A 27,440-nucleotide genomic window follows, 5' to 3' on the forward strand; every position below is an offset into this window, starting at 1 on the left:
CAAATACCGTATGATTTTACTTATATGTGGAATCTAATGAACAAAACAAACAAAATAGAAACATACCCATAGATACAGAAAACTGACAGCTGTCAGAGGGAAGATGTTTGGGGCCTGGGTGAAAAAGGTGAAGGGATTAAGGAAAAAAACAACAACCACACCTCAGACACAGACAACAGAATGGTGATTACAAGAGGGAAAGGGGGTTGGGGAGGTAGAAGACGGTAAAGGGGGTTAAGTGATGATGGAAGACTTGACTTTGGATGCTAAACACACAATACAATGTACAGATGATGTATTATAGGATTGTATACTTGAAACCTATATAATTTTATTAAGCAATGTCACCCAATAAATTCAATAAAAAATTAAAAAATGAGAAATAAAAGTAGGCATGTAGAGTTGCAAAGGAACATATATGAATATGTATCACACATACACATATGCAGACATACATATATGGATGTGTTTTTCTCAAAGTAGGAAATAGAAGTAATGACAGAATAAAACATTTGAAGAGATATTTCCAAAACATTTCTAGTGTTTTAGGGTCAAATCATCTGATATATTAAAGAGAAATTTAAGAAAGTCAAAAATAAAAAAAACATACTCTTAATAGAAACTAGTGAGAAAGTCAAATTACCTATAAAGGAATAATAATCAGTGGAATTTTATCAGCAACGACTGATTCCAGAGATCAATTTTCAATGAAAAACAAAACTGTCAAATAGAATGTTATACTTAGCTAAACTATTATGTAAGAGTGAAGGTAAAATCAAAATATAGTCAAACATAAACTATTAGACCTCTACACTAGAACTTAGGATATAATTCAGCAAGAAGAAATATAAATTAAGAAGGAAGCAGAGAGATATGCAAAATAAGAAAAAGATGAAGAAAAATCAGTATTTTGGTAACTAGTGAGTAGTTAATTTTTGACTGACAAAAATAAACAACTTTATGATAAAGAAGACACAAAATTCTATACAATAATAAAAAATTATGGGAGTGAGAAAAGTAGAGAGATAAAAACTGTCTGATAAGGTACTAGTCTTATTCTTGAGGACAACCAAGTGCTCAATTCTTTCACATTTTTGTAAAAAAAAAAAGATATGACTTATTTGTTAAAAATATAAGTAGAGCTACTTAAAGAAATGAAATAAATAAAATATATAGCTCCCAAACAAGTACAGGAAAAATGTATGTGGTTGGATGAGGGCTTAGAGAAAACTTATCAGTCCAATAAAAAGCAGAAAGATAGAAAAATAAAGAAGGAAGAAAACAGCATAGTATATAGAAAATGACACACTAAAGAAGTGAGTCCATATATATCAATAATTACAATAAACTTTAAAGCGCTAGTCTTGGTATGATAGGTTGAATTATGGCCTTACAAAGATGTCCATGTTCTAATCCCTAATATCTGTGAATATGTTGCCTTACTTGTCAAATGTGATTAAAGATCTTGAAATGAAGAGTTTATCCTGGATTACTGGTGTGGGCCATTGTAATCCAAAGGTCCTCATAATAATGCGGCAAGAGGGTCAGAGTCAGAGAAGACGTAAGGGTTAAAGCAGAGGTCAGAGAGCACAGAAGATGCTCTGCTGCTGGCCTTGGAGATGGAAGAGGCCACGAGCCCAGGAATGCAGGTGGCCTCCAGAAGCTGGAAAAGGCAAGGAAGTAGATTCACCTCCAGAGTCTCAAAAAGGTACACAGCCTGATATGCACATTTGAGACTACTGACCTTCAGAACTAAAGATAAGGTAATAAATTTGTTACAGCAGCAATAGAAAACTGACACATTTGTCGATTAAAAGATAGAGTGTATCATTAGGTTTTTAAAATCCAGTCATTCGTTATTTAAAAGAGAAAGTTGGTATAGTAATATTACAATCAGGCAACATATATCATGCCAAAAGGAATAATATACTAAGGAGAAATAAAATCATGAAACACATGACATAATTACAAGGAGAAATGGAAAAGTAAGTTTTTGATAAAATTCTATCAGAATCATATACAAATAACTAGTAAGGCTGTAAAAGACTTGGACAATCAAATCAATAAGTTTGATCTAATACAGACATACAATCAGACAGATAGATGGTTACTCTATTAAACTCAATAACTAGAGAATCTATATATTTTAAGGTCATATACAATATTTATAAAGACCACCCATAGCTATGTCCCCCAAAACACAAATTCGAAAACTAAGGGTCATATAAACTATGTGTTCCAACTTCATTATAGTTAAATTTAAAGTTATCTATATATGTACTACTATATGTAATACTTTAAACAATAAACAATAAAAAATAAAGTTATCTATTAAAATTCTATAAAAATGTTAAGAATTAAAAATATATTCCCATATATAACTCCCACATTAAAGAGAAAATCACAGTCAGTATTATAAAATATTTGTAGCAATACAAAGTATTACAAATAAAAATGTGTGTTACATAAAGGGAATATTTATATACTTTAAATATGCTATTAAACTAACATTTAAAATATAAAAGTTAAACATTCAAATTAAGGTGATTGAAAGAAAACAAAATAATTGTAAAGAAAGTCAACAGAAAAAAATGGTAAAACTAAGAGCAGAAATTAATGTGTAAACATTTTTAAATCATAAGAAAATATTTGGAATAATTTTATGCCAATACATTTGAAAACTAAGATAAAATGAAAAAATTTTGGAAAAATTTTAAGTCTGAGTAATCATTATAGAAAAAAATCACTAGATAAAATTTCCTTACCATTTCCTATACACCTCCCACCCTCAATAAACACACCAAGATCCTGTGACTAAATGGCTTTATCATCAAGGAATGGATCCTACCTTCTATAGATGATATAAAGATCTTTTCAAATATTGGGAAAGAGGTAAAGCTAACTCATATTATAAGAATATAATATTCTTGCTATCCAAACCAGAAAAGTGCAATGAAAAAAGTTGTAAACAAACAGACACAAAATCTAAAATAATATGACAGAAATGATATCAACAATGTATTCAAATAATAATGTAACTGTTTGGATTCACCTCAATAACATAAAGATGACTCACAACCAGAAAATTCTAATAATTTAATTCACTGTATTAACAGATTAAAGCAAAAAATCATTTCATCTGACTAGGTATGAAGAATGCATTAAGTTTAAGCATATGTTCATGATAACAAAGTAGGGATGGATGAGAATTTCTTAATGTGAAACAGGTATTTACCAAAAAATCTACAGGAGGTATTCTGCTTAAAGTGATAAACATCTGAAGCTTATTCATTAAGGTCAGGAGTAAGACTGAGATGCCCATTCTAACCTACTCTACTCTTCAATATTACATTGATGATCCTATCCAACATGATGAGACAAGAATAAGGAGTAAGGTATAAAGACTGTGAAGGAAGCCTGCGGATGAGAGTTTACCAACAATTAGAATAAATTAAGAGATGTGCGACAAGATGGATTATACAAATTCAATAGTGTTCCTGTATATGATTAATATAAAATTAGAAAATGCAATGAAAACAAGCTACCACTTATGAGAAGAAACTTTGAAGAGATGACAAAGGATGTATAAGACTTTATTAAAGGGTATAAAAGAAATCCTAGCAGGATTAAAGCAGAAAAATTATATCATCTGACTAGGTATGGAAGATGCATTGAGGTTCAGCATATGTTCATGATAACTAAGTAGCATTCAGCTCTACTGTTCATTTTCTAGTTGTGTAAATTTGGACTACTTTTTCATCACTCCTGTGCATCATTTTCCTCATAAGTAAAATTGAGATAATAATAAAATTCACCTAGTCAAGTTGTTGTGGATTCCATAAAATAATACACACAAAAGACTAAGAATAAAGACTGGTATATACTAGGTGTTTAGCTACTATTGCTATCATAAAACTGTACCATTTAAGATAATGAGGGTATTAACACTAGGGTAGATAAATGGAATACAACAAAAAGCTTAGAAACATACCCAGGCACAAATTAGCTCTGAAGTATAACAGAAAAGTATTACCAATCAGTGGAAAATGAAAGAACTTTTAAGTAACTGGTGATAGGACAACTGGCTTTCTTTATGAAAAAAAAAATAGACTTCACTCACATTATATATAAAAATATACTTAGCTGGACTACAGACCTAAATAGAAGAGCAGAGATACACTTCTTAAACCACAAATAAAAAACAGACACAAGAAACCTAGTAAAAGATTCATAAAGTTGACATCAAAATTAAAAATATATTTAAAATTCCATTATAAACAAAGGGTTAGTATCCACAATGTATAAAAACATCTACAAATAGATCACTGACAATAAATAATTGGCAGAAGAGGATACGCAGGTAAAAAAATGTTTCAACCTCAGTAGTAACAAGGAAAATACAAATTAAATTGTATTTCATTTTCAGAGTAGTGAGAACTAAGTCTGACCATACTAAGTTTTAGCCTACTAGAGAAATGGGCACAATGCGGAGTAATTAGACAATATCAAATGAAGTTGGAAATCCACCTGTCTTAAGACCCAACAATTCCACTGCTATATATATATATATATATATATATATATATATATATATATATACACACACACACACACATACACTCAAAAGTACATATAGCTTAATATGTACACAGGAGACATTTTGTTTACTACAGCATTGTTATAATAACCCAACTGACAACTAGGTTTAAGAAACAAACACACTACTGGTAAATGGAATGCACAGAGCACCTAAAATGAATTAAACAGTTTATCTGTATTAACATAGATATTAGAAACATAATCTTGAGTCTAAAAACCAAGTTGCAAGCTGTTATGTGCAGTAATACAACTTATCTACATTTTAAAGCAACAAAATACCACTATCTAGTATTTATGAATACACATATACCTGAAATAAGATATTTAAAAAAACATGGCTCAGACAAACATCAAATTTATGATAAGGTGGCCTCTGGGGAAAGAAGGAAATGGGACTGGCAAATATATATATATATATATATGAAACTCCAACTTCAATATTTGATTTTTTTCAAAATAAAAGACCTGAGGTTAGAGTAGGAAAGGTTAACATGCATTAGATCTGAGAGCCAAGTGTAGCTCTTGAATTTTTCTGTATTAAAAAAAAAAGTGTTAAATATACACTGACTTCTAGAATCAAATATTTCCACAGTGAAACAGAAAAGGACTGATTACAGTACAGACTCTGCGTTACAACAGAGGGGCTGCCGCTCTGGATGTGTGACCTGGGCGGCCCCTCAGCCAGGAGAACCTCAGAGTGGACACTGCAAACCTAAAGGGAGTAGGGTGTGTTGAGGACACAGAAAGTACCATGGCATGAGTCACATTCAACAGAAGAGCTTAACTATGAGCTAAAGACCAAAGATTATGACAGAGTATGTTTTAGGAAACAAAGCTACTATTTTGCAAAACCCTCAGAAACAACTAAACAACTGCATTTGGTCTCTGATTCATGCCCATTTCTTTTCCTTTTCCTTATATCTTTTTTCCCTTACCTGTTTCCTTCCATCAGAGTAATGGTTATTCTGAGGGCAGAGCTAATCGGCCCTCTGAAGGCTGAGAAACAGCTCCTTCTACCTTCGCTTCCCACACATTATGGGGTGCAATATCTTAATAGCAGCATCTATCAAAAAGCCTTGGAGAATTATTGCTTGTCCATTAGAAATCTCTCTAGCACTAATACGCCAGGAGTAAAGCGAGAACTAAGTTCTAGATCTACAGGAGCTTCGGGTACATAGGGATAGCGTAGTGTGGCTACTAATCTCAGCAAACCAGCTGCTACTAGCTAAAAACGAGCTCTCCAGAATGCCTACAATTTCACTATCTCCTATCATGGACGGATGCAAAATGCCTGCCAATCTCCTTCTGTGTTTGTCTGTTTATTTTGATAAAATGGGTCATAACTTGCCCCGCTGGTGTGGCCCAGTGGTTGAGTGTCAACTTATGAATCAGGAGGTCATGCATGGTTCGATTCCCAATCAGGGCACATGACCAGGGTTTCAGCCTTGATCCCCAGTAGGGGGCGTGCAGGAGGCAGCTGGTTAATGATTCTGTCATCATTGATGTTTCTATCTCTCTCTCCCTCTCCCTTCCTCTCTGAAATCAATAAAATTATATTTTTAAAAAATAAAATAAAATAAATGGGTCATAACTTTGTATTTAAATCTCTTTTAAGGGCTATAGTAGTGAAAAATTTTATACACACATATGTGAACTGACTGTTTTGTCATACTATATTACAAAGGATCAAAAAAAGTGGGAAGGAGATTGTGCCATTATTTCAGATACATAATTGAAAGAATTACGGTTGGTTGAAAAATGACATTCTGGAGATTATTTGCATATATACATTTCAACATATTTTCTGAATAAAATGAAGAATATCTGGTCCTTTTGTCTATTTCAGAAATGCTCCTTAATTTCTTCTCTTGCTCTTTTAGCAAAACCTGCTCTTCTAGGTGTCTATCTTTTAAAAATATATATTTTTTATTGATTTCTGAGAGAAGGAAGGGAGAGGGAGAGATAGAAACATCAATGATGAGAGAGACTCATTGGTCGGCTGCTTCCTGAACAACCCCCACTGGGGATCTGACCGGGAACTGAACCGTGACCTCCTGGTTCATAGGTGGATGCTCAACCACTGAGCCACGCTGGCCGGGCTAGGTGTCTATCTTTAAGGGTCTTTTATGAACCCCAAACCAAAATCCTTTCACCATTTCTAAGTCCATTTTTATTAGTATAACCACTGATTAGGCAAAGTTAGGCAGCACAGCAGCCCCAGGGAAGAGAGCACGGGTCTGGAATCAGACCGCCAGGGGTCAGAACCAGGCTCTGCCACTTCAGGTTATGGCAATTTACTTAAAATGTCTGCACCTCTGTTCCTACCTGGTTAAAATGGGCGTTATAGTGGTATTTCTCTCAGAGTCATAGTAAATGAAATGCAGCATCTAAAGTTGCAAACAGAACTACATAAACATTAGTCATAATTAATGTCATTGTATTGTCATCTTCATAACTGTCAATCCTGCTGCTAGGTGTAGGGAACTCAAAGCATAGACCCTTGTCATCTGAAGGAGACAGGCAGATAAATAAGTAAATATAGAAAGGGGGTCCCCATTTAAACGAAGAAATGACCAGGTGGCTTAAGGTCTGAAGGAGATGTAAAGGCCCAATGATTTCCTTGATGCCAGGCCACTGTGTGTGGCTCTGGCAAGTGACCAAGAATACAGGTGCCTAAAAAGAACACACTTGAATGAGGCATCAGAATTCCTGTCTCCTGGGTCCTGAAGACTCCAATCTAACTGCCATGGCCTCTCCCGCAGACCACAGAGGCAGAAGGTCGCCGTGGAGATGTTTCAGCGCCAGCTGGTTCCCAAGGTGTCGCTGACATCTGCACACAAGTTCTCAAGTTAAGGGTACCTGAGGCTGCATTAGGGCCAAGAGGAAAAGGGAAAGGATTCCAGATGCTTTCAACCAGGTGCTGAGCAATGAATGCGCTTGCTCTACCTGGCAAGGGGCACCCATGCACACAAGGCATCTGTTTCCAGCCCAGTGCTGAGGGCCAGGCCCTGGGGAGCTACCATCTTCTCGCCCTCATTTCTGGTGTCACGCGGAGAAAGGACATCCATCTTCCCGAAGGAGCACCTTGTATACAAGCAGAGCCCACGAATTCTTGCCAAGAGGGCCTTTGTGCTCTGCTCTCCCATTTTGGCATTTTTTACCCTCCAAACCAAGGTGACTCACTCTATTGTTCTAAGTCTGCACTGGGAAGCCTTCAGGGAGGCTGGTATTTCGGGCATTCCAAAGCAAAGGAGAAATTACTGCTTCCGGCCACAACACACTCTTCTTTTACTAATCAATTTTTTTTTTTAAACTCTCAGGATAAGTTAAGCTTTAATGGAACAGAAAAAAAAAAAAGATGATCTTCACACATATTATACCAAGGAATTCAGTGTTTTTAAAAAAATCATTTTTTTTTGGGATAGCATTTATTTCTGAGAAACTCAAAATCGCTCTTAGTGTCATTTATCTTCCCAACATCACAGGGAAGGTGGGCTTCCAGCTTCCCATCTCCAAGCCCCTCCAACTGATAACAAACAGATGTTTCTTGCTGAGGGAGAATCTAATCACGGTGTCTGTCCTGATGTGCAAGGCTGAGCAGGACAGATGGCTGACAGTGGGGCCCGAACCTGGGGAGGGAGGGCTGACTTTCACTGGCAGCCGAAAGAGGAGAGAGGATGACCCCTCCCGTCAGGGCAGCCACAGGAAAAGAAAAGAACTTCTAGACCTGAATTCACAGAAATAAGAGAAGTGAACAGTGTGTCCTTGACCCTAGTTATTTCTCACAGAGCTAGAAATTAAGTGCAAGAAGTATTTGACCACAATTTACCTGGGTTCTGGGCTGTAGGCTTAGCTAGGGAAAAAACAACTATTAATTAAAACTATTTCTTGCTCTGGCTGGTTTGGTTCAGTGGTTAGAACGTTGGCCCGTGGACTGAAGGGTTCCGGGTTCGATTCAGTCAAGGGCACATACTTCGATTGCAAGCTTGGTCCTCGGCCGCAACTGATGTGTCTCTCTAACATCAATGTTTTTCTCTCACTGTCTTTCCCCACCACTTCCACTCTCTCTAAAAATCAATGGGAAAAAATATCCTTGGGTGAAGATTGAAAAAACAAAACAAAAACTATTTCCTAATGCTTAGTAATTTCTGTAAGAATGAATCAGCAGTTTTAGTATTGTATATTAAGTTGAAATTTAATAAAAGGTATTTCTATTTCTTCCCACTGTAGTTAATTTCTAAGTTAGTGTAATTTGATTTCTATAGCATTAACACATATAGTATTTACTAGGAAATCCAGCAAAAATCCCAGTTGAAATATGAAGAGTTTCATTTTCACCTATGAGACTCACAGTTGAAATAACTTTGATGCTAAGCTTTCTGAGACAGGACTGAGAGAAAAACACGTTCTACAGCAGGTCACTTAGAGCAGCAATGACAAACCGGTGGGCCGCAGACCACTGGTGGTCCGTGAGGTCCGAAAGGGTGGCGACTGCTCACTTAGAGCGCACATCTGGCTCCTCAGAACCAGAGCTTGCTGACTTAAGACGATGTGAAAGAATTAAAAGATGGCATCATGAAACCTTTGTGGAAAGGAAAAGTCCCATTTTAACACCTAGTTGGGTCATTCAATAGATTAGCAAAAACAGCAACAATAGATCCTTGATGGGCTTTCTGTTCTTGAAATGTACCAAAAATTGCCATAAAAAGTGAAATCCAGAGATATCTGAGAATGAAAGGGGAGGTGGTGGGAAAGGGGATCGCTGCTATGTCTGTACGTAAGTTCTCCTCCGGTCCCTGCCCACCTCCTTCATCTGTAATCCAGTGGGGCCCTCCAGGGCCCACCTCTCATTGTCCTGGCCTGGTCAGCTGACTCTTTTGCTCCACCGCTGTGAACGCTACACATACAACTGACTCACCTCACAACTGCTGAAATGGCTGACATCAATAAATCAACAAACAACAAGTGCTGGCGAGGATGTGGGGAAGAGGGAATGCTAATACACTGCAGGTGGGAACGCAGATTGGTGCAGCCACTATGGAAAACAGTATGGAATTTACTGAAAAAATTTAAAATGGAACTACCGTTTGACCCAGCAATCCCACTTTTAGGAATATATACTAAAAAGCCTGGAACACCAATCAGAAAGAATATATGCACCCCTATGTTCATAGCAGTGCTATTTACAATTCCTAAGATCTGGAAACAGCCCAAGTGCCCATCAGTAAATGAATGGATAAAACGGCTGTGGTATGTTTACACAATGGAATACGTAAAAAAAGGATCACTTACCCTTTGTGACAGAATGGTTGGACCTGGAGAATTTTATGCTAAGTGAAATAAGCCAGTCAGAGAAAGACTAATATCACATGGTCTCACTTACATGTGGAATCTAATAAACAAAATAGATCCAGAGGCACAGATGCCTGGAACAGACTGAAGAAGCTCAGAGGGGAGGGATGAGGAGATGGGAAGAGATTAACCAAAGAACTTATACACATATATGCATAGCCCATGGACACAGACAATAGTGTGGGATAGTCTGGGATGGGGCAGGGACTGGGTGGAGAGGGGCAAAGTGGGGGAAATTGAGGGATATATGTCAGCAATATCTGTAATACTGTCAACAACAAAAAAGTATTTTTTTTAAGAAACTGAATTGGAAGCAGCGCTTCCTAAGCAATTCACCAAACCCATCAACTCCCATGCTTTCCACCAAACACATCAATTAATTGGATAAAGACTAGAAAAGGCATCTTTTCTGTAGGAATTTTCTTTAATTTCTTTACACAAGGTCCACAAGGCACTGGAACGAGAGTGGGGTTGTGTCTGAGCCTCATGTTAAAAAAGAGCAGTGACTGTGTGGGAAATGACTGTCTCTATAAGGAGCAATGACAAAAGGTGGTAAAATTGAACAATGATCATGGTGAATGGCTGCTAATTGGGACCAATGACTCCGAGGAGCTGTCATGAGTCAGCAGAAAACTACAATCCTATTCATTCTGACAGGGACTTTTATAAAATTAAAAATATCTGACAAGTACTGAAATCAAATGTTAGCATTCATTCAAATGTCAATAATTTATGGATAGGAGAAGGACTGTTCTATTTTAAATGCTATACTTAAATTTAGAAAATGTTTTCCAAAACCAAGAAAACTTCAATTACTGGATTAGAAATTTCTAAATTCTGCAAAAAGAATATATTATCCCTGTTCAAAAATTAGTTTATAGAAGACTAACAAATCTAACTGGCACTACAAAACACACAGAAATAAGACAGACTTATTTTGTATTTATCTTTGCCTCACTCTTTAATTTCTACTTTTGCAAAAAATATCTTATTGTATTTCATACAACCTTATACACCATCCTATCTAATAAAAGAGTAATATGCAAATTGACCATCACACCAAGACATAAGATGTCTGCCCCCATGTGGCCAAAGATGGCTGCCCCCATGTGGACACAAGATGGCCACCACAAGATGGCCAGCAGGGGAGGGCAGTTGTGGGCAGTTGGGGGTGACCAGGCTGGCAGAGGAAGGCAGTTGGGGGAGACCAGGCCAGCAAGGGAGGACAGTTAGGGGGGACCCAGGCCTGCAGAGGAGGGCAGTTGAGGGGGACCAGGCCTGCAGGGGAGAGCAGTTGAGGGGGACCAGGCCTGCAGGGGAGAGCAGTTGTGGGGGACCAGGCCTGCAGGGGAGAGCAGTTGTGGGGGGACCAGGCCTGCAGGGGAGGGCAGTTGGGGGGAAGGACCAGGTCTGCAGTGGAGGACCGTTGGGGGAGAGGGGCCCAGGCCTGTAGGGGAGGGCAGTTGTGGGTGATCAGGCAAGCAGGGAGGGAAGTTAGGGGTGACTGGGGTGGCAGAGGAGGACAGTTGGGGGGGACCAGGCCTGCAGGGGAGGGCAGTTGGGGGGGGAGGACCAGGTCTGCAGTGGAGGAAAGTAGGGGGGGGGACCCAGGCTTGCAGGGGAGGGCAGTTGGGGGGACCAGGCTTGCAGGGGAGGGCAGTTGTGGGGACCAGGCCTGCAGGGGAGGGCAGTTGAGGGGGACCAGGCCTGCAGGGAGGGCAGTTAGGGGTGACCGGGCCAGCAGAAGAGGGCAGTTGGGGGGACCAGGCCTGCAGGGGAGGGCAGTTGAGGAGGACCAGGCCTGCAGGGGAGGGAAGTTGGGAGGGACCAGGCCTGCAGGGGAGGGCAGTTGGGGGGGACCAGGCCAGCAGAGGAGGGCAGTTGGGGGAGACCAGGCCAGCAGGGGAGGGCAGGCCTGCAGGAGAGGGCAGTTGGGGGGGACCAGGACTGCAGGGGAGGGCAGTTGGGGGGGGCCAGGCCTGTAGAGGAGGGCAGTTAGGGGTGACTAGGCCTGCAGGGGAGGACAGTGAGGGGCGACCTGACTGGCAGGGAGGGCAGTTATGGGGTGACCAGGCCAGCAGGGGAAGGCAGTTAGGGGCAATCGGGCCGGCAGGGGAGCAGTTAGGCGTCGATCAGGCTGGCAGGGGAGTGGTTGGGGGTGATCAGGTTGGCAGGCAGAAGCGGTTAGGGGAAATCAGGCAGAGGCAGGCGAGCGGTTGGGAGCCAGCAGTCCTGGATTGTGGGAGGGATGTCCGACCCCCATCAAGGGGTCCAAGATTGGAGAGGGTGCAGGCTGGGCTGAGGGACACCCCCCCAGGCACAAATTTCCTGCACCAGGCCTCTAGTGTTAAAATATTGCTAGAAGGAAGAGAGAATAAAAATAAGCATACCAACAAATTTGTAGCCAAAAGGGTTCAAATTACAAATAAGAAAGCATTTTCAGTGGCAGAGTCATGTAAAAGGTGTTTTCTTGAGATGTGGGGCTGGGGTTAGGTGCAGCTCAGTAAGGAGATCTCTGGGGCAGTAAGTATATTTGCTTGTTTACCAAACCACATGCATATTGTTTTTCTTAGTCAACAGAATGACTACCATGAAAAGGAGTTGAGGATGAGAATGACATAGCTGAATGCAGTTGAACCAGGTAACTGTCTGCTTCTGGTGGTCAGTTCCAAAGGCTTGTTGCAAAGGCAAAGCTGTATTTTAATCCCACGAGAGTCCCGCAGTATACTACTCACCATGTGTGCCTGAAATAATCCAGGGATGAGAGACTGGTTAGAGAGGTTGATGATCCTGGAGGACTCCTTTAGGACATAGATCTTGCCAAAATCCACCTGGTCGGGATAGACGTAGATAACCGGGCCTTCTCCGATGCTCCTTAACTGACACGTCTGTGTTCCCAGAGAGAGAAGGAAGACAGGAACACCTGAAAACGGCTGGCCTTAAAATTCGATTGAAACAGAAGTTTCTAGCCACCTCTTCTGTAAAAAGCAGGAGCACAAAAGGGTGCTCAGGAGAACCGACCTCCCTCCGCCCTGGTACTCTTGGTCAGAGGGACACAGGGATGGCCATGCCGGTCAGACCTTTGAATTCAGTCTGAAATCCCTCCAGGATGGTCTGCTTTGCTGGGTCAGCCTGGAGCTGTGCACTGAGGGGAACCAGATAACGGTCCTCTATATGCCACCCAGTTCTCCAGCTTCAAGAACACTCAGCATGGGGCTGAGGACTGGCACTTAAGAATAGGAAGTGGCCTGGCCGGCGTCGCTCAGTGGTTGAGCATCGACCTATGAATCAGGAGGTCACGGTTCGATTCCGGGTCAGGGCACAAGCCTGGGTTGAGGGCTTGAGTCCCAGTGTGGGGCATGCAGGAGGCAGCCGATCAATGATTCTCTCTCATCATTGGTGTTTCTATCTCTCTCTCCTTTTCCCTTCCTCTCTGAAATTTATAAAAATATATTATATATTTAAAAAAAAAGAATCAGAAGTGGCTGAGATCCACCTTGCTCCACGCCCTTCGCCCTGTGTCCTCAGCCAGAAAAGGGGCCTTTTTCTTTCATAAAGTGCTGGCTGCTCAGCAAGTGGCCCTCACACAAGCTGCATTTTCAATAAAAAAAATTGGAAAAAAAAGAGAATCACTCATTTTAAATATATATATATATATATATATATATATACACACACACACACACACACACACACACACACACACACACACAGGTGTACTCTCCTGGCAGAGATCCTGACTTGATAGGTCTGGAGAGGGTCAGGCATGTCCATGAAAAACTCCTTAAAAGAATTTAAGAACAAGTGCTACAAACACCACTCCTTTTGGAATTATCCGCAAATAGATTCCCGAAGTACCGTATTGCTAGTTTTTTTTACCATGGAGTGAAAATGTAGAATTCCAGAACGACAAACAACGGGAGGATATGCAAATATGGCATGTGCCTTAAAAGCGGAGGCTTGGAGGTTTGGTAAGAAGTACAGCAATTGTAACTGCATTCTGAAAACTGTCTCTCACCACAGGGTGGTCCTGGCTCCCGAAGACCGAGATGTAAACCGTGGACCTGTGTTCCCCAGTGACCTGGGTCTCCAAGATCAGAGGTATGTGGACGGTGCTTTGGGGAGGGATGATTCCATAGGGGCTGGGACTAGAGAGCAACACAGCGGGCGAGTCCTCGTCTACCTGGTGGGAGAGACAAGCCAGAGAGATAACAAGCCCCCGGCAGGATAGAAAATCAGTAGCACATTAGATTATTTTGAAACAAGTGTTGTCCTGTGTCCATGGAGGTTCTTTAGAAATGTCTCATTGTTTAAGCAAGTATGTAGGGATGAGCACCCCAATTTTGCCCAAAGGGAGTTTGGTTGAGTGTGCATAAGGCCCTAAATTCAAAGTGCACAACCCGGCAGATGCAGAGATTATCCACAACATGAATCAGTTCAGGACAGCAGCTGCCCACGGCCACCTTCCCCACCTGGCCCTCCACGCCCCCATGTCTTACTCCCTCCACCTTGTCCCTTTGTGTTCCACCAGGAGAGGCCACTAGTACTTCCCGAACACATGGCGCTGCCCCTGCCTCCAGTTCTTTGCACGTGTTTCCTCTTTCTGGAATGCCTGCTCCCTTCGACCTGCCTGCACCCTCACCCTGAATCCCCCAGGGATCCCCAGTGCCCTGGAGTCGGAGCACCCTGCAGTCCTTTTCCACAGCCCACACGGTCGATGTATCCATCGTCGCCATGGGCTAGACACTTCTTTGGGCACAACCTGAGCCTCTTCTCAATGCCCACTTTCTGGCCCAAAACATATGCTCAGTACATGTTTTTTAAATGGGGAAATAGGTGGGCAAATGAATGAATGTTGTCCAGTGTCTACCAATGAACGCTGCCCAGCCTATCACTAGCTCTTGTACAATGACAACAACCACTAACAAAACCTTAAAAATCCCATGGCCAAATAAGTTTAGGTAATTCTGGGAAGCACTCCTCCGAAGCTCAGCTCCTGGAGAGGACGACAGAGCATGCGGTTTTACCTGTCCCGAGCACCCCGCGGGCTTTCCCTGCCTGGACTGGTGTAACGTGGCCTAATCTAACTGCACGTCCCTCTGCAGCTGCGCGCTGTCCGGCCTCGTTGGAGCTTGAGGCCACAGGAAAACCAGTAATACTGATTCTGTCTTTATATAAACTTTTTATATTTTGCTCATCGTGGACTTTTCATTAATATTGATTTCATAAAATGTGGCATGAAAATGTTAATCTTGATTGTTTTGAACTTTTTGGCTCCACCTTAAATATTGTGCTTGAGGCAAGCGCCTCACCCTTTCCCCAGCCCAGTTGTGCGGAAATACCTTCCCCGTCACCCCAGATGCAGGCTCTGCTCAGAGTTCTTGAGGTGACCTGCACTGCGTAGGGCGGGCCTGCTGTGCTGTTAAGCATCTGAAAGTTGGAGAAGTTGTCCCCTGTGGCCCCCCACCCTTGCCTTCTGGTTTTGTCTCAGAGAAGCCCACAGAGTAACTGCAATCCCCTCTTTTACATACCAGCCCTTCGACTAATGAAGGGTAGCTATTTTGGCGGGGTTAAGTCTTGTCTGTTCCAGATTAAATACTACGTATCCTCCTCATATGACTTGGATTTTCAGATCACATAGATTGCCACTCTGGTTACCTGGAACACGATTCATTTTTTTTCCAGGTTTCTATTACAAAAATACAATGTCAAGATCTGAAGACAAATAACCTCCTTTCTCTGGCTAAACACGTTTCTCTGATGGGCCTAAACCTGCCTTGGTTCTGTGGTCCCCACATTGGTCTTTTGACTCATTTTGAACCTATAGCCAAATAAAACCCCCATTTGATTTTGTTTGCATGGATTTTTATCAGAGAACTATCCTTACAGAACTGAGTTTAAACCCAAATGCACTCTGGGTAAACTGCATCTCATTAGGAACCTTCCATTCCTCTGGGTTGCACAGATCTTATAAAATCTCTAGTCCATACGCATTTGACTGCATGGTTAATTCCCAGGCAATTATCTGCAGGTGCAACTTCTGCGTGTTGGCTTAATTGACGCTTTCTTTATCAAAGGCAATTTTCCTGGGAAATTAGCAACTGCTTACACCTGCAGCTGCTCATGCACGCAGGTGGCAATCCAGCTGTGGCTTTATAGCCCCATCCCCAGATTATCCCAGGGTTAAAAGTCAGAATCACACAAGGTCGTGTGTTTAGGAATATGGCTCCTAAGAAGGATATCTCTTTCTTACTGAGGGAATCCAACTGCAGAAACAGCAACACTGAGAAAGGATCAAGTAACTCACCTGGGGCAGGACCTCGTAGCACCCTGGGAGGTCATCCGGGTTGACAAGCTGGATGGTTTTCTCGTACGGGTACTTGAGGAAGCAGCGCCCAAAGTCCACCTCTGCATTAGCCATGCGGAGGGCAGGTACAATACACCTGCTCAAAGGAAGGAGCCCATTAAAGAATTTAAAAGGATAGAAAGCTTGTTTACATACGGAGAACGAAGAGTCCCAAGTTAAACACATTTGTTACTGTCACATCGTATTTTTCTCTAATAACTACATTAATCACTTTCAAATCTTCTCTCCTTGCCTTCCCTCTCCCCCTTAGCCCCCAGTCATCATTTTTTAATCAAAAAAAGGGCTGGAAGCAAGACTCCTTAAACAGCTGTCGTCTGTGGGTAAGGACTAGCATTCCCATTGTTTTTCATACTTAGCCTTCCTTTGGCAAGGGACCCCCATAGGACAGGTTCCTTAGGGTAGTGAACCTGTGTCCCTGACAAACAGGGGCAATGCCACCAGCACGGGGTCCTAACTAGCTGTGACACTTTGGACCAGCCAGAGTCCCCCGAGGGCTGGTAACAGCTCACACCAGCTAAATAATGGTAATAATTCTAATTCCTATGCAGAACAGCTGTCTTGGATCAGCAGGCTCAGGCAGCTGCTCGACCCAGAGCTGGCGCCGTGACAACAGGGGATGAGGTGGAGGAGAGGGAGGGAGGGGTGTGTGCTGGAGAGGGAGGAATTGAAGCCCTGTGTGTGCAGCTGGTCTATCATTAGGTGACTTGGGTTTTATTTGTGTCTGTGAATCTCAGCGTCTGCCCTGCCCGGCTGCCCTGTCACAATATAGTGCATTGGTGAGGAGCGCTGGCATTGAAGTCGGACAGAGCCAGGTTCAAGCACAACCTTGAGCAAGTTGTTTCCCCCCCTAGAGCCCCATGTTGCTAATAAATAAAATGCAGGTAATTCTAGGGGTTGACAGTAGCATCATTAACTCTTCTTAGGGAACTGTGGGAAATACAGGAGCTAATGTGAATGGAGGGCATAGCACAGTGCCATGGAAGGGCTCAGTAAGAGGCGATTGATGTGCGGGCGGGGGCACGGCAAGCCATCACTGCTGGCTCTCTGGGAAAATCACTTTAGAGAGCAAGTTCGAAAAGCAATTCTCTGTTGAGAGTCTTTGAGCAGTTTCTACAGATTACAGGAAAGTACTGTAATGACAGGAAAGAGAGCCCTGTTAACCCCAAAGCTTGAGATTTCACATGGGATGAGTGTTCGTTTTTAGCTAAAATGGAAGTTGTCAGCTGACCCAATGACTTTCAAAAGCTAATCCTTTACTACCTGAAATGCTGTGGCTGAGAGGGTTCAAAGTTAGTACTTGACGTGGGTCACAGAGTATACATGGTAGAAACTCATAGCCTCTTAGGACCTTTTTTTAAAATATATATATATTTTTTTTATTGCTTTCAGAGAGGAAGGGAGAGGGGGAGAGAGAGAGGAACATCAGTGATGAGGGAGGATCATTGATCAGCTGCCTCTTACTAGTATATGCCTCCCACTGGGGATTGAGCCCGCAACCTGGGCATGTGCCCTGACTGGAATCAAAGCACGACCTCATGGTTTATAGGGCCACACTTAACCACTGCCACACCGGCCAGGCAGGCCTTCTTTAAAAAAAATCGGTCTTTCCTATTGATTGCTGTAGGGAAAAGAGGCTGGAAAGTATCAGAATAAATCCACATAGAAAAATGCAAGACTAGACAAAAAGGCCAACTTGGGTATAGACAGGACCAGATGAAAGATTCCGCATGTTTTTTAAACAAACAGATAAATTACTAAATAAAATGGTATTGGGAAGGAATACTGAGTAAATAGATCACGACAAGACCTTGACCTTCAAGTTCCTTTAGGGCTGCTCTTTGACTTCATCCAAGCCCAAGGCCCACGCGAAGGTGCCCCTTATGATGCCTCCACCAATCAGTAGGTCTGCACCCTCTTTAAGGTGCATTTTCTTCAGATTCATGACAGACCTGAATTCTAGGACCTGATGCATTGCCAGCAATTTTCTCTGTTTCCTTTAGATGGCATTTCCCTATGTACACTCCAAAGTCCCAGATCTGGACCCTCGTTTGCTTTGGCAACAGTGTGGCTGATGATTGTATTCAGGGTCACTGTCACCATCAGTGGAAAGACAGTAACTTGGTCAAGTAGACACAGTCACCAAAGCAAGCCGGGATCTTAACCTGACTCCAGAGCCCATTGCTGTCTCGGTTAAAAAAGAGAGAAGCTGCCCAACTGGTGTGATTCAGTGGTTGAGTGTTGACCTATGAACCAGGAAGTCATGGTTTGACCCCTCATCAGGGCACATGCCCGGGTTGCAGACTCCATCCCCAGGAGGAGGTGTGCAGGAGGCAGTCAATCAATGATTCTAATTATTGATGTTTCTGTCTCTCTCTCCCTCTCTGAAAGCAATAAAAAATATGTTTTTGTTTTTTTAAATAGAGATGTTGGTGATGGTTCTGAGGAGTTTACAGTTAGAGAGGGCCTTGTTTGGGCGCCCGCTTCAGCCCGGAGCAGGACTGTCTTGCTAAACGGATCGACCACTGCAGAATTGTGGACACCACTCTTTCTGCTGCAGACCTCCGGGGTACTGTATTGAATGATAAACATAAAAAACAGCAACTGTTCACATCTTTCTGCTAAAATCCCTTTAGTTATATACCTGGAAAGTCAGAAAGTTAAAAACAGAGAGCACCAGTATTCTTCAAACAACACACACACACACCCTTCTCTTATTTCCACAGAAGGTGAAGGTGCGTTGGCAGTTTGAAAGCTCTGTCATTTGAATCACACTCAGCCTCCCTTCAGGGAAAGCAGAAAAATGCAGTGTGGGCCCTTTACAGGCCTGCTGCCTTCTGGTGAGGCAGCCTTTCCTGGGGCCCAGGGAGCCTGGGAGAGGGGAGCAGGTGAGTGATACCTCGCTGTAATGAGGAGCGCCAGCACTTCTTCGCCGATGCCCTCCACGTCCACCACCAGGGCCAGCTCGTATTTCTGCACCGTGTTGGAGCATAAGGTCACCTGGAAAGCAAAAGGTGAAAAGCTGCTCTTCTAACAGCCCAGCTCTCCCCCTGCAGCGGGGAGCGGGGAGCCCCGGGACACTGCAGAGTGCGGCCTCTGAGTATTTGATTGTGGGATGCATGGCATTTTCCACTTTTAGTTGAACCAGCTGCATGTCGGGGTCAGGGCATGCTGAGTTTTTTCAAAGGCCAGGTTAGAAGCCCAGTGGCTTTTAGTACAATAGGCTGGCTCATTTCTGAGGAGATTGTCATCAAAGAAGCCGTGTACCTACATAAGGGGGGAAGTGACCATGAAGGATGAGCAACATCAAACTAACGTTAATTACTGCAATTTAAGTCGTTCCCCATACCTCTGGGCTATATTAATGATGAAAATTTAGTACACCAATAAAACACTCCAGCTGAATGTCTCTTATAGCAAAATACATGACATAACCATGGCAGTAGCAGAGAATGGCATGAAACATCGGCTAGTTTTGTGTTCTGTGTGTGTGTGTTTTTTTTTTTCTTTTTACCAAAATCTTGTCCCCCGCCCCCATAGTCGTTATTAAAGCAGAAAATAGAGATGCCAAAGAAAGGTCTGCCTAAGGACAGTATCTGGCAAGCAGTATGTTTCACCCCGTGTTTTATTGACTGTTGTGAAACGTTACATTTAGGCTTTTGAAGCCTTGTTACGATTTTAATTGCTTTACAATGATTTGTACTGGAAGGGATGCGTGCAAGTCTAGAAAAGAGCTTCTGGCACAGGTTATGCTTTTCTAGCTATACATTATGTATCAGGTACTAATTAAAATTATTTTTTAGTTGCAGAGGGAATTGCTGGATGCAAATTTGAGTCCACAGAGACATGGTTGGAGTACAGATCATGAGGGAAAATTGAAGCTTGGAGAAAGCTTTTCCAAATAGAAAGAAAAAATAAAGTGAAGATGGGGTCATTGATTTGGAAAGAAGATGTGTCAGATTTGGAGAGAGGCAGCTGCCCCTGTGTGCAGAGATTCCTGGAGTGATCTGCCCTTGTTTATGTCTCTGAGCTGTGATTAGGAGGCAGAAAAACACGTGGTTCTGGCAGAAGGCTACTAGATAGATCTACATCTTGTCAAATCTTCCTGTACTATGTGAGAGAGGCAAAAAAAAAAAAAAAAAAAAAAAAAACCGGGGGGGGGGGGGAAAGGTAGCTAACAGGTAGGCTGAGCATTAAGAAATAAAAAATTAAATAAATTCATTGCAACAGCACTTCTCTCTGGGAAATTCACAGTTAGCAACTATGATTTGTGAATGGTTGTGTCCTCCCCAAACTCCTATGTTGAAATCCTAGCCCCTAATGTGATAGTATTAGGAGGTGGGGCCATGGGAGGTGATTAAGTCATGAGGGTGGGGCCTTCATGAACAGGATTAGTGCCTTTGTAAAAGAGGGCCATCCACCATGTGAGGATGGAAGGAGAAGTCAGCAGCCTGCAAGCTGGAAGAATGCCTTCACCAGAACCCAAGCATGCTGGCTCCCTGATCTCAACATCCTACCTCCAGACTTATAAGAAATAAATCTGTTTTTTTATAAGCAACCTGGTCTCTGGTATTTTATAAGAGCAGCCCAAATAGACTGAGATAGTAATCCTGAGAGGTTATAATGATATATGAAATCAAATCCCATTGGACCAGTGGAGAAGCCCTTGAAAGAACTAAAAAAACAAAAAACAAAACTCCCAGAAAAGAGTTAGGATGAGTGGATTCATAATATCTCATAATATCTCATTCATGGTGAGATATTATGAAGCATTTAAAACAATTTTGAGGGGATAAAACCATAGCTGAATTAAATATTCACAGACAGTGACTAAAGAGGAAATTATTAACCTTAGCTATAAAGTCTTATCTTTTTTTCTTTTCCAGAAAAGATAAAATCATTCCAATTTTGCAGCATTCAATATTGCTAGACCTGACTGTTTGAAGAAGAATAAGTCAGTGAGAGAAGACAGGAAAACTTCCTCAGTTAGCCATGAAATAATTCTGCTGGTGGCACTGACAGCCAAATATTAAGCCCTGTTAGAAACATGACATCCACATTCACTATGAAGCCCAGGTTCAGACTAAAAATCTGAATCAACGGATGCCATAAATGTGGACATTTATTGGTATAAACGATTTGAGTCTAAAGGAAAGGAGGACCTAATTATCACTGAGTCCTTAAATCTTTTTATATCTGTGCTGATGGGTGCACTATCTGTGTAGAACTGTGGTTTCACTAAAAATCCCTACAACCCACTGATCTGGTGGAGGCAACACATCGAGGTGGATGGAAATCCACGGGAGTGGTGTCAGTTCCTTTGCCCACTGTATTTGCGTCTGGTGTCTTTCCCCACAGCGGTTTGTTTCCTGATAGGCCCACGTTTCCATGTGACCTAGAGGCACTCCTTCCCACTGACTCTGGGCATGTAGAGCAAACCCTGGGTGTGGTCCCATGGCCATTTGAGAGTTCAGCGGCCTGGGGTGTGCGCACTTTACCCTGATAGCAGCGAATCCTTGGGAGCGAATGGTGCCACAGTTAGGGGTGATGGTAAATTCTTTTGGTTTCGTTATGGGTATTTCCTCCTTGTTCCAAGAAGGTCCTTTGGTGTCTGAATACTGCTCACAGCTTGAAATGCTTTCATGGCCATCCCCAGGGATACGCAGTTTGAAGGTCATGGGGACCAAGGAGGTATTATTGAGGGAACATATCAAGGTATGAGGAAACCCTGGAAAACAAAATATGAGGTGAGAAAAGCCCCACAATAGCCTCCCTTTAACTCCAACCTCCTCAGCTGCCAAACCTCTCAAATAAATGGTCTACGCAATTCAGCACTACTTGCTTAATTCTAACTCTCCCCCATATTGTTTTCAATTGTAAATCAATACATACATTTCATTCATTTACTCACTCATTCGTTCAATCATTCCATGGATACTTATTCATTTACTATGCAGCGACAATAGACATAAAATCACCATCCCTCCTGAGAGTTGGCCTCTGTTATCAGTTTGCTGAGTAGTCTTCTAGAAGGATATTTTGCATTTAACTTTTGCATAGAAATACAGATTCCCTCCCAAATAGAATAATGTCTGCTCTTTTTATTTGTCTATGTGTGAAAGGAGAAGCCTGTGCGGTTTTGTCCGCATGCGATCCCGAGCCTGCCAAGACATTATATAACTTACCCTGGACCTGTCTGAGGCTCATACCCTCAGGGTCGATGACACAAAACTGAATAACAGCCTCTACCAAGAGGGACTTTGTGATCTGCTTCTGAGCCAGACAGAGACCAACACATTGGCTTTTACCTTCCTGAGACAAAGCTGCTTTTTCATGCTATAGCTAGCCCTCCTACATCCGGTTCAGTGAGATTCACATTCCCTTCCAAAGAGATGGGGGTCCTCCTTGCCTGGTAAGCAACAAACTGAGCTCTGATTTTGGATCCCCTAGGTGCCCATTGTATCTGCCACAACTTTCAGAACAAGAATTATCTGTAACCACAGGAGAACAAATATGCATGCAAACACTACTCTTTCTACTTTGAACCCTACGGCAGTATTCTACAACTGGCCTGGGAGTCACTGCTGCAGTACTGCAGAGGGCATTTTGAACTGATCCACTTCTCTCCCCATGTCTGAGCCCTGTCTATGCAATAGGGCTGTGGAGGCAACATGTTCATGTCTCCCCTGTGATACCACCCCTGCCAATCAACTTGGAAGAAATCTTTAATGAAAAAAATAATTGTCTGATAAAGTGCACCTGAAGGATTATTCTTGAAAATTCCAGAGGAACTGCTAGAAAGTCAGTTTCACAATCATGTAATTGCTACATTGGACTTACACTCTGATTTGACCCGACCATTTGTGGGATAAACACTCGTCTAATGTAGGGTGTGCATATTATGGAAATGGATCCTATAAGGACTCGGGTTCTTCCAAACCATTGCTCAGACTACTTCCTGAAGCTATTAGTTTTTCTCAGAATAAAGGCAATTATAACCTCATCCCTAGAGCAAGTCCTTGTACCATTACCTGTAATATTGCTTGTCAAAAAGCCTAAAGGGAAGGGATATTGTTGAAGACTAGGAATCTGGTAGCACCAAATCCTAACACTGTCCTATCTACAGTCTCAAGGGAATGCCGGTACTTTACAGTGCAGACCTCTATTCTCCCTTCCTTGGCATCTGTGAGCTGAGATATCAAAATATATAAAAACTCAACATTTCTTGGAATAATTAACAACATGCTCGGTCAGAACGCCTTAAAGATTCACAGCGGCACCTTCATTCCTCTCCTAGTACTTAAATTTGATTTAAAAGACAATATTCTCAGGAGATTTGATTTTCATTTAACATGCATGTTGTCACCTGACCTAGGAAGCCTCTAAGAAGACTTACATAAACTAGGAGCAAAAGAGTATAAGGCAGCAAAGGAAAAGTTTCCATTCTGACAAAAGATGCTACATTACTTAGAACATGATTGTTCTGCTAAAGAATGGACCTAAGTAAGGAGAGTGTGAAACTGTTCAGCAATACCCAGGACCAAAAATTCAATTACAATTCATGGGCTTTGGGGGACACATGGGATCTTTTAGACAACAGATTCCTAATTTTTCTAGTAAAATAAAAATCTCCACCAAGTGAAGGGAAATGTGTTGGCAGATCATTCTGCAATAACAGGTGGTACTTTTGTAGTTGTCTGTAGAAATAAAGCAGAAAACGGGAGATCAATAAACATCTGCACAACCCATTTTGGACATAAAAAAAAAATGAGCCTCGGACTTAGAAACACCAACATTTCCTAAAATCAGCATCCTCTGTCCACTTCAGTGGTCTTCGGCACACCACCTGTGATGTGCCCCAAAGCCCGAGCTGGTCTTTGACAGAAACCACAGATCCCATCACAGAGGAGATAAGGTCACCTCTGAACAAGAACTGATGGTAAACATTTTCCTCGGTAGCTGGATATCACATTCCAGAAAAACTGTGCAGTGAGACATGGGTTTAAATCACACTCCAGTAAACCTTTCAAATAAAAGATGATATATTTAAGAATGTGTTCCTATAATTGTCTGTAAATTCTTTAGATGGATTTGAGCCTCCCTATATAGAAAGGCTGCTGCCATAAATGTGACTAAGAAATTACACACTTTAACTTTCCTCCCTGAGGAACAGCAACCTCACACAGAAGTTATAAAGAATCTTACAGTGCATTAACCATTTGATGTAAAATTTCATGATCCACAATTCTTGGGAAATGTACAGCATAAAAACAAGTATTACGTCTCTTGAATTGGCCAACCTCTCTGAGGCTCTTGGAATTCTTTGGGGGAAGAGTTTTACCTTTAATTCTAATGTCCATCAGATCAGGTTAATTTCCTCTGAAACTCATAGACTATTAAACTAGAAAATCCAGGAAATTACAAGTCTTTTATCAGTCTGAATCAAGCTTGCTTCATGCAGACATAACTAAATATTGTCAAGAACCAACTCATCTATAAGGTCTAGAAGCTGTCCCTAAAAATTCACCCTCAGGACTTCTCTCTTCTTTCAATGAGTACTCTGAAAAAATATACCAACAGTCTTCTTTAGGGGCTTCGCTGACCCTGGGGTTACCTATAAGGTAGACCTTTGGGTAAAAAGATGCCCAAAGAAACTGAATTATTGGCGGAAGCCATGCAGAAAACACTTTTACTGGAGATTTTAAATGGTAGTTTGCTAATAAAACTTCCAGAAATGGTTGACCTACAGAAATAGATTGCCATTCCAAGCTCCTCAAAACAAGCAGTGCTAACATGACGTAGAAAGATTCTGCCCAAGACTTAGTGGAACAAGATTTTGCTAGATGCTTTCCTTTGCCTACTTTGTTCTTTACCATCTGGCCATATTATTCTCTATTTACTATCTTAAAGTTAGGTAATTCTGATATCCCTTGGTATGTCTCTCTTACTGTTAATGGTAACTTGCTTGGGTTTGGGCTTTGCTTGTGCTGATTATGACCTCTTCTGCCAACCTTTCTAAGATCTTTTTATGATCATTACAAGTAAGTACTGCCCTTGACTCCCTACTCTACACCCTCAGAAAGTCAATTTAAATAACTGAGTAAAATACTGACAGTTCATACCTGGGTCATGGAAGAGACAACTACCAAGCATTTTTTAAATGCTTATATTTATTCCAAAAACTCTGCCCTCAAACCCTAACTTCTCAATCCAAATTATCCAATTGTCAAGTATACTGAGTGCCTGGAGCATTCCATACTCCTTATTCTCAGTCCAACACATTCTTGTGCCTCCTGAAAAATAGTGGCTTAACAGATACCCACTCTGCCCCTTTTGGTCGATCACCTGGCATATCAGTGGTTACTTGGTCCGTTTTATTCTCTGACTATTCTGAGGATTTATTGAAGCCTCAATGTTCCTTCAGGGACAATTGCCACCCAATTCTATCATCTGACACTCTCATGCTGTTGTAGCTTCAGTCAGCCTAGTTAATTATTAGATATGTCATCCGACATCTAATCCTATCATTAAAATATTTATAGCATTTTCAAACATTTTAGATACTAACCTATTTTAGATTATCTAAACTGTAACATATGGTAGCTCCTAACATCATCAATCCCAGTAGACCCTGATGTCAAATCTACATTTTCATCTCTCACAATAACCTACAACAGACACCTCTTCAGGAATGGAATGTGCCTTAGTACCAATAAGGGGACAATATAACCAACTTTCACTAGCTTCATGCACTCACAAGCCCTACAAAAGTCTCTGCAAACCTTGCTTAACTCCCCATGATAAGTCTGTCACCCTGAAATAACTAAAAAAATTCCTCCAATTCCTGGCTTGCTCCTATAACAGTTAATTTCGCTTTTGCATCTGGAACTATATGTATCCTTATTGGTCTTTTATTCTCAAGCCCATGACATGCTCACTTTTATCTGCCTCATCAAAGCCCTACTTGCACATGCAGAATAATAATGAGAAGCTTCCAGTAAATAACTGCCAATGGACCGTGTTTCATTGTGACGGGAGGTCCCACTACCTGGAAAAAATAATAAGACTTTGTGTTGAAGTCATGAGGACTCTAGTTCCAACTTTGAGATTTGAAAATGTCATAAAATAATTTTGAAAGGGTATCATAAAATTTTCTCTAATTTTGGCTGTTACGGTGCAAAATCTAGAAGCACAGAAAAGTAGCTTGAATTAACTGACCCAAGTGGTTTCGAAAACCACATAGCCCTAGATCTCCTGTTGGCAAGCAAAAAGGATATGTTTTTGTTAACATTCCCTGCCACACTAGAGAAGACTAAGGAACCCATATCCAAACTAAAAGAAAAGGCAACTTGGGTTTTGAAGGGAGACTCAGGAGTGATAAATTTTCAAATCTCAGACTTGGGAATCTTGGGTTATGGCTCTGTAGAGTGTTCTAGCATCTTATCTAGCAGCTGTCTCATCAACTGGTTCAATAAGATATTACACAAGAAAAGAAAAATAAGCTGCTTCTAATTTTCACCTAAGCTAGTTATCAAAACTTCTAGCTAGACCAAGTCTGAGAAACAGCGGTTGGCCTATCATTAGGACAGCATTTACATCAACACTGCAGAGGTGAGCAATAGAGCAGAGTCTGGACAATGAATTGGTGTGAAATTTCCTGAACTAACTGATTTGAGGTGCTTGTTTGTACTCTGTGTTCTCCCTCCAGGGCAATCTGATATCAGGCACATCTCCCAAATGTCCTTGGGCTGGACTCTGTCTTGAAATGCCTGTGGAAGGATATGCTGCCGTCATGCATCAGTTGCCTAGACCTCCTGTGGACTCCGTTTGAGCTGTTTAGAGGATGACTGCGTAGGTCTTGGGACACTAATTCACTTCTTATTGTGCAGCTGTCACAGTCACCCTTGAGAGAGGATGCCTTTCTTAGTTGGCCACCAGATAATTTTCAAGTTCTGGGTCATTTTTATTTCCTTCAAAAGAGTCTATCACTCAAACATGCCCTAAATTTTGTAAGAATCTCTCCAGCCATTTTCATATTCTATAGTAACAAACAGATATTCAACTTCATGTGTATAGATTTACCTATAGTTTGTATCTTACCCAATATAATGCAGATGGGGGGGGC

The 27,440-nt window shown here is 41.7% G+C and overlaps 1 protein-coding gene across 5 annotated transcripts in view; it reads right to left on the reverse strand.

The window, feature by feature from the left end:
• HYDIN (HYDIN axonemal central pair apparatus protein) overlaps positions 1-27,440 on the reverse strand; it is a 352,840-nt gene that overhangs the window by 189,378 nt on the left and 136,022 nt on the right. For all 5 annotated transcript variants that reach the window (XR_013812852.1, XR_013812853.1, XM_079759605.1 and 2 more), the window contains exons 14-18: positions 21,814-22,043; positions 19,215-19,315; positions 16,259-16,394; positions 13,970-14,134; positions 12,687-12,839 (exon numbers count right to left, since the gene is read on the reverse strand). Coding sequence is in view for 3 of the 5 variants with exons in the window: in XM_079759605.1 (XP_079615731.1) it covers positions 12,687-12,839; positions 13,970-14,134; positions 16,259-16,394; positions 19,215-19,315; positions 21,814-22,043 (785 nt within the window). In the remaining 2 variants the exon portion in view is untranslated. The remainder of the gene's footprint in view (positions 1-12,686; positions 12,840-13,969; positions 14,135-16,258; positions 16,395-19,214; positions 19,316-21,813; positions 22,044-27,440) is intronic.

The sequence above is a fragment of the Cnephaeus nilssonii genome (genome assembly GCF_951640355.1).
Source record: "Cnephaeus nilssonii genome assembly, chromosome: 20".
Classification (NCBI taxonomy): domain Eukaryota; kingdom Metazoa; phylum Chordata; class Mammalia; order Chiroptera; family Vespertilionidae; genus Cnephaeus; species Cnephaeus nilssonii.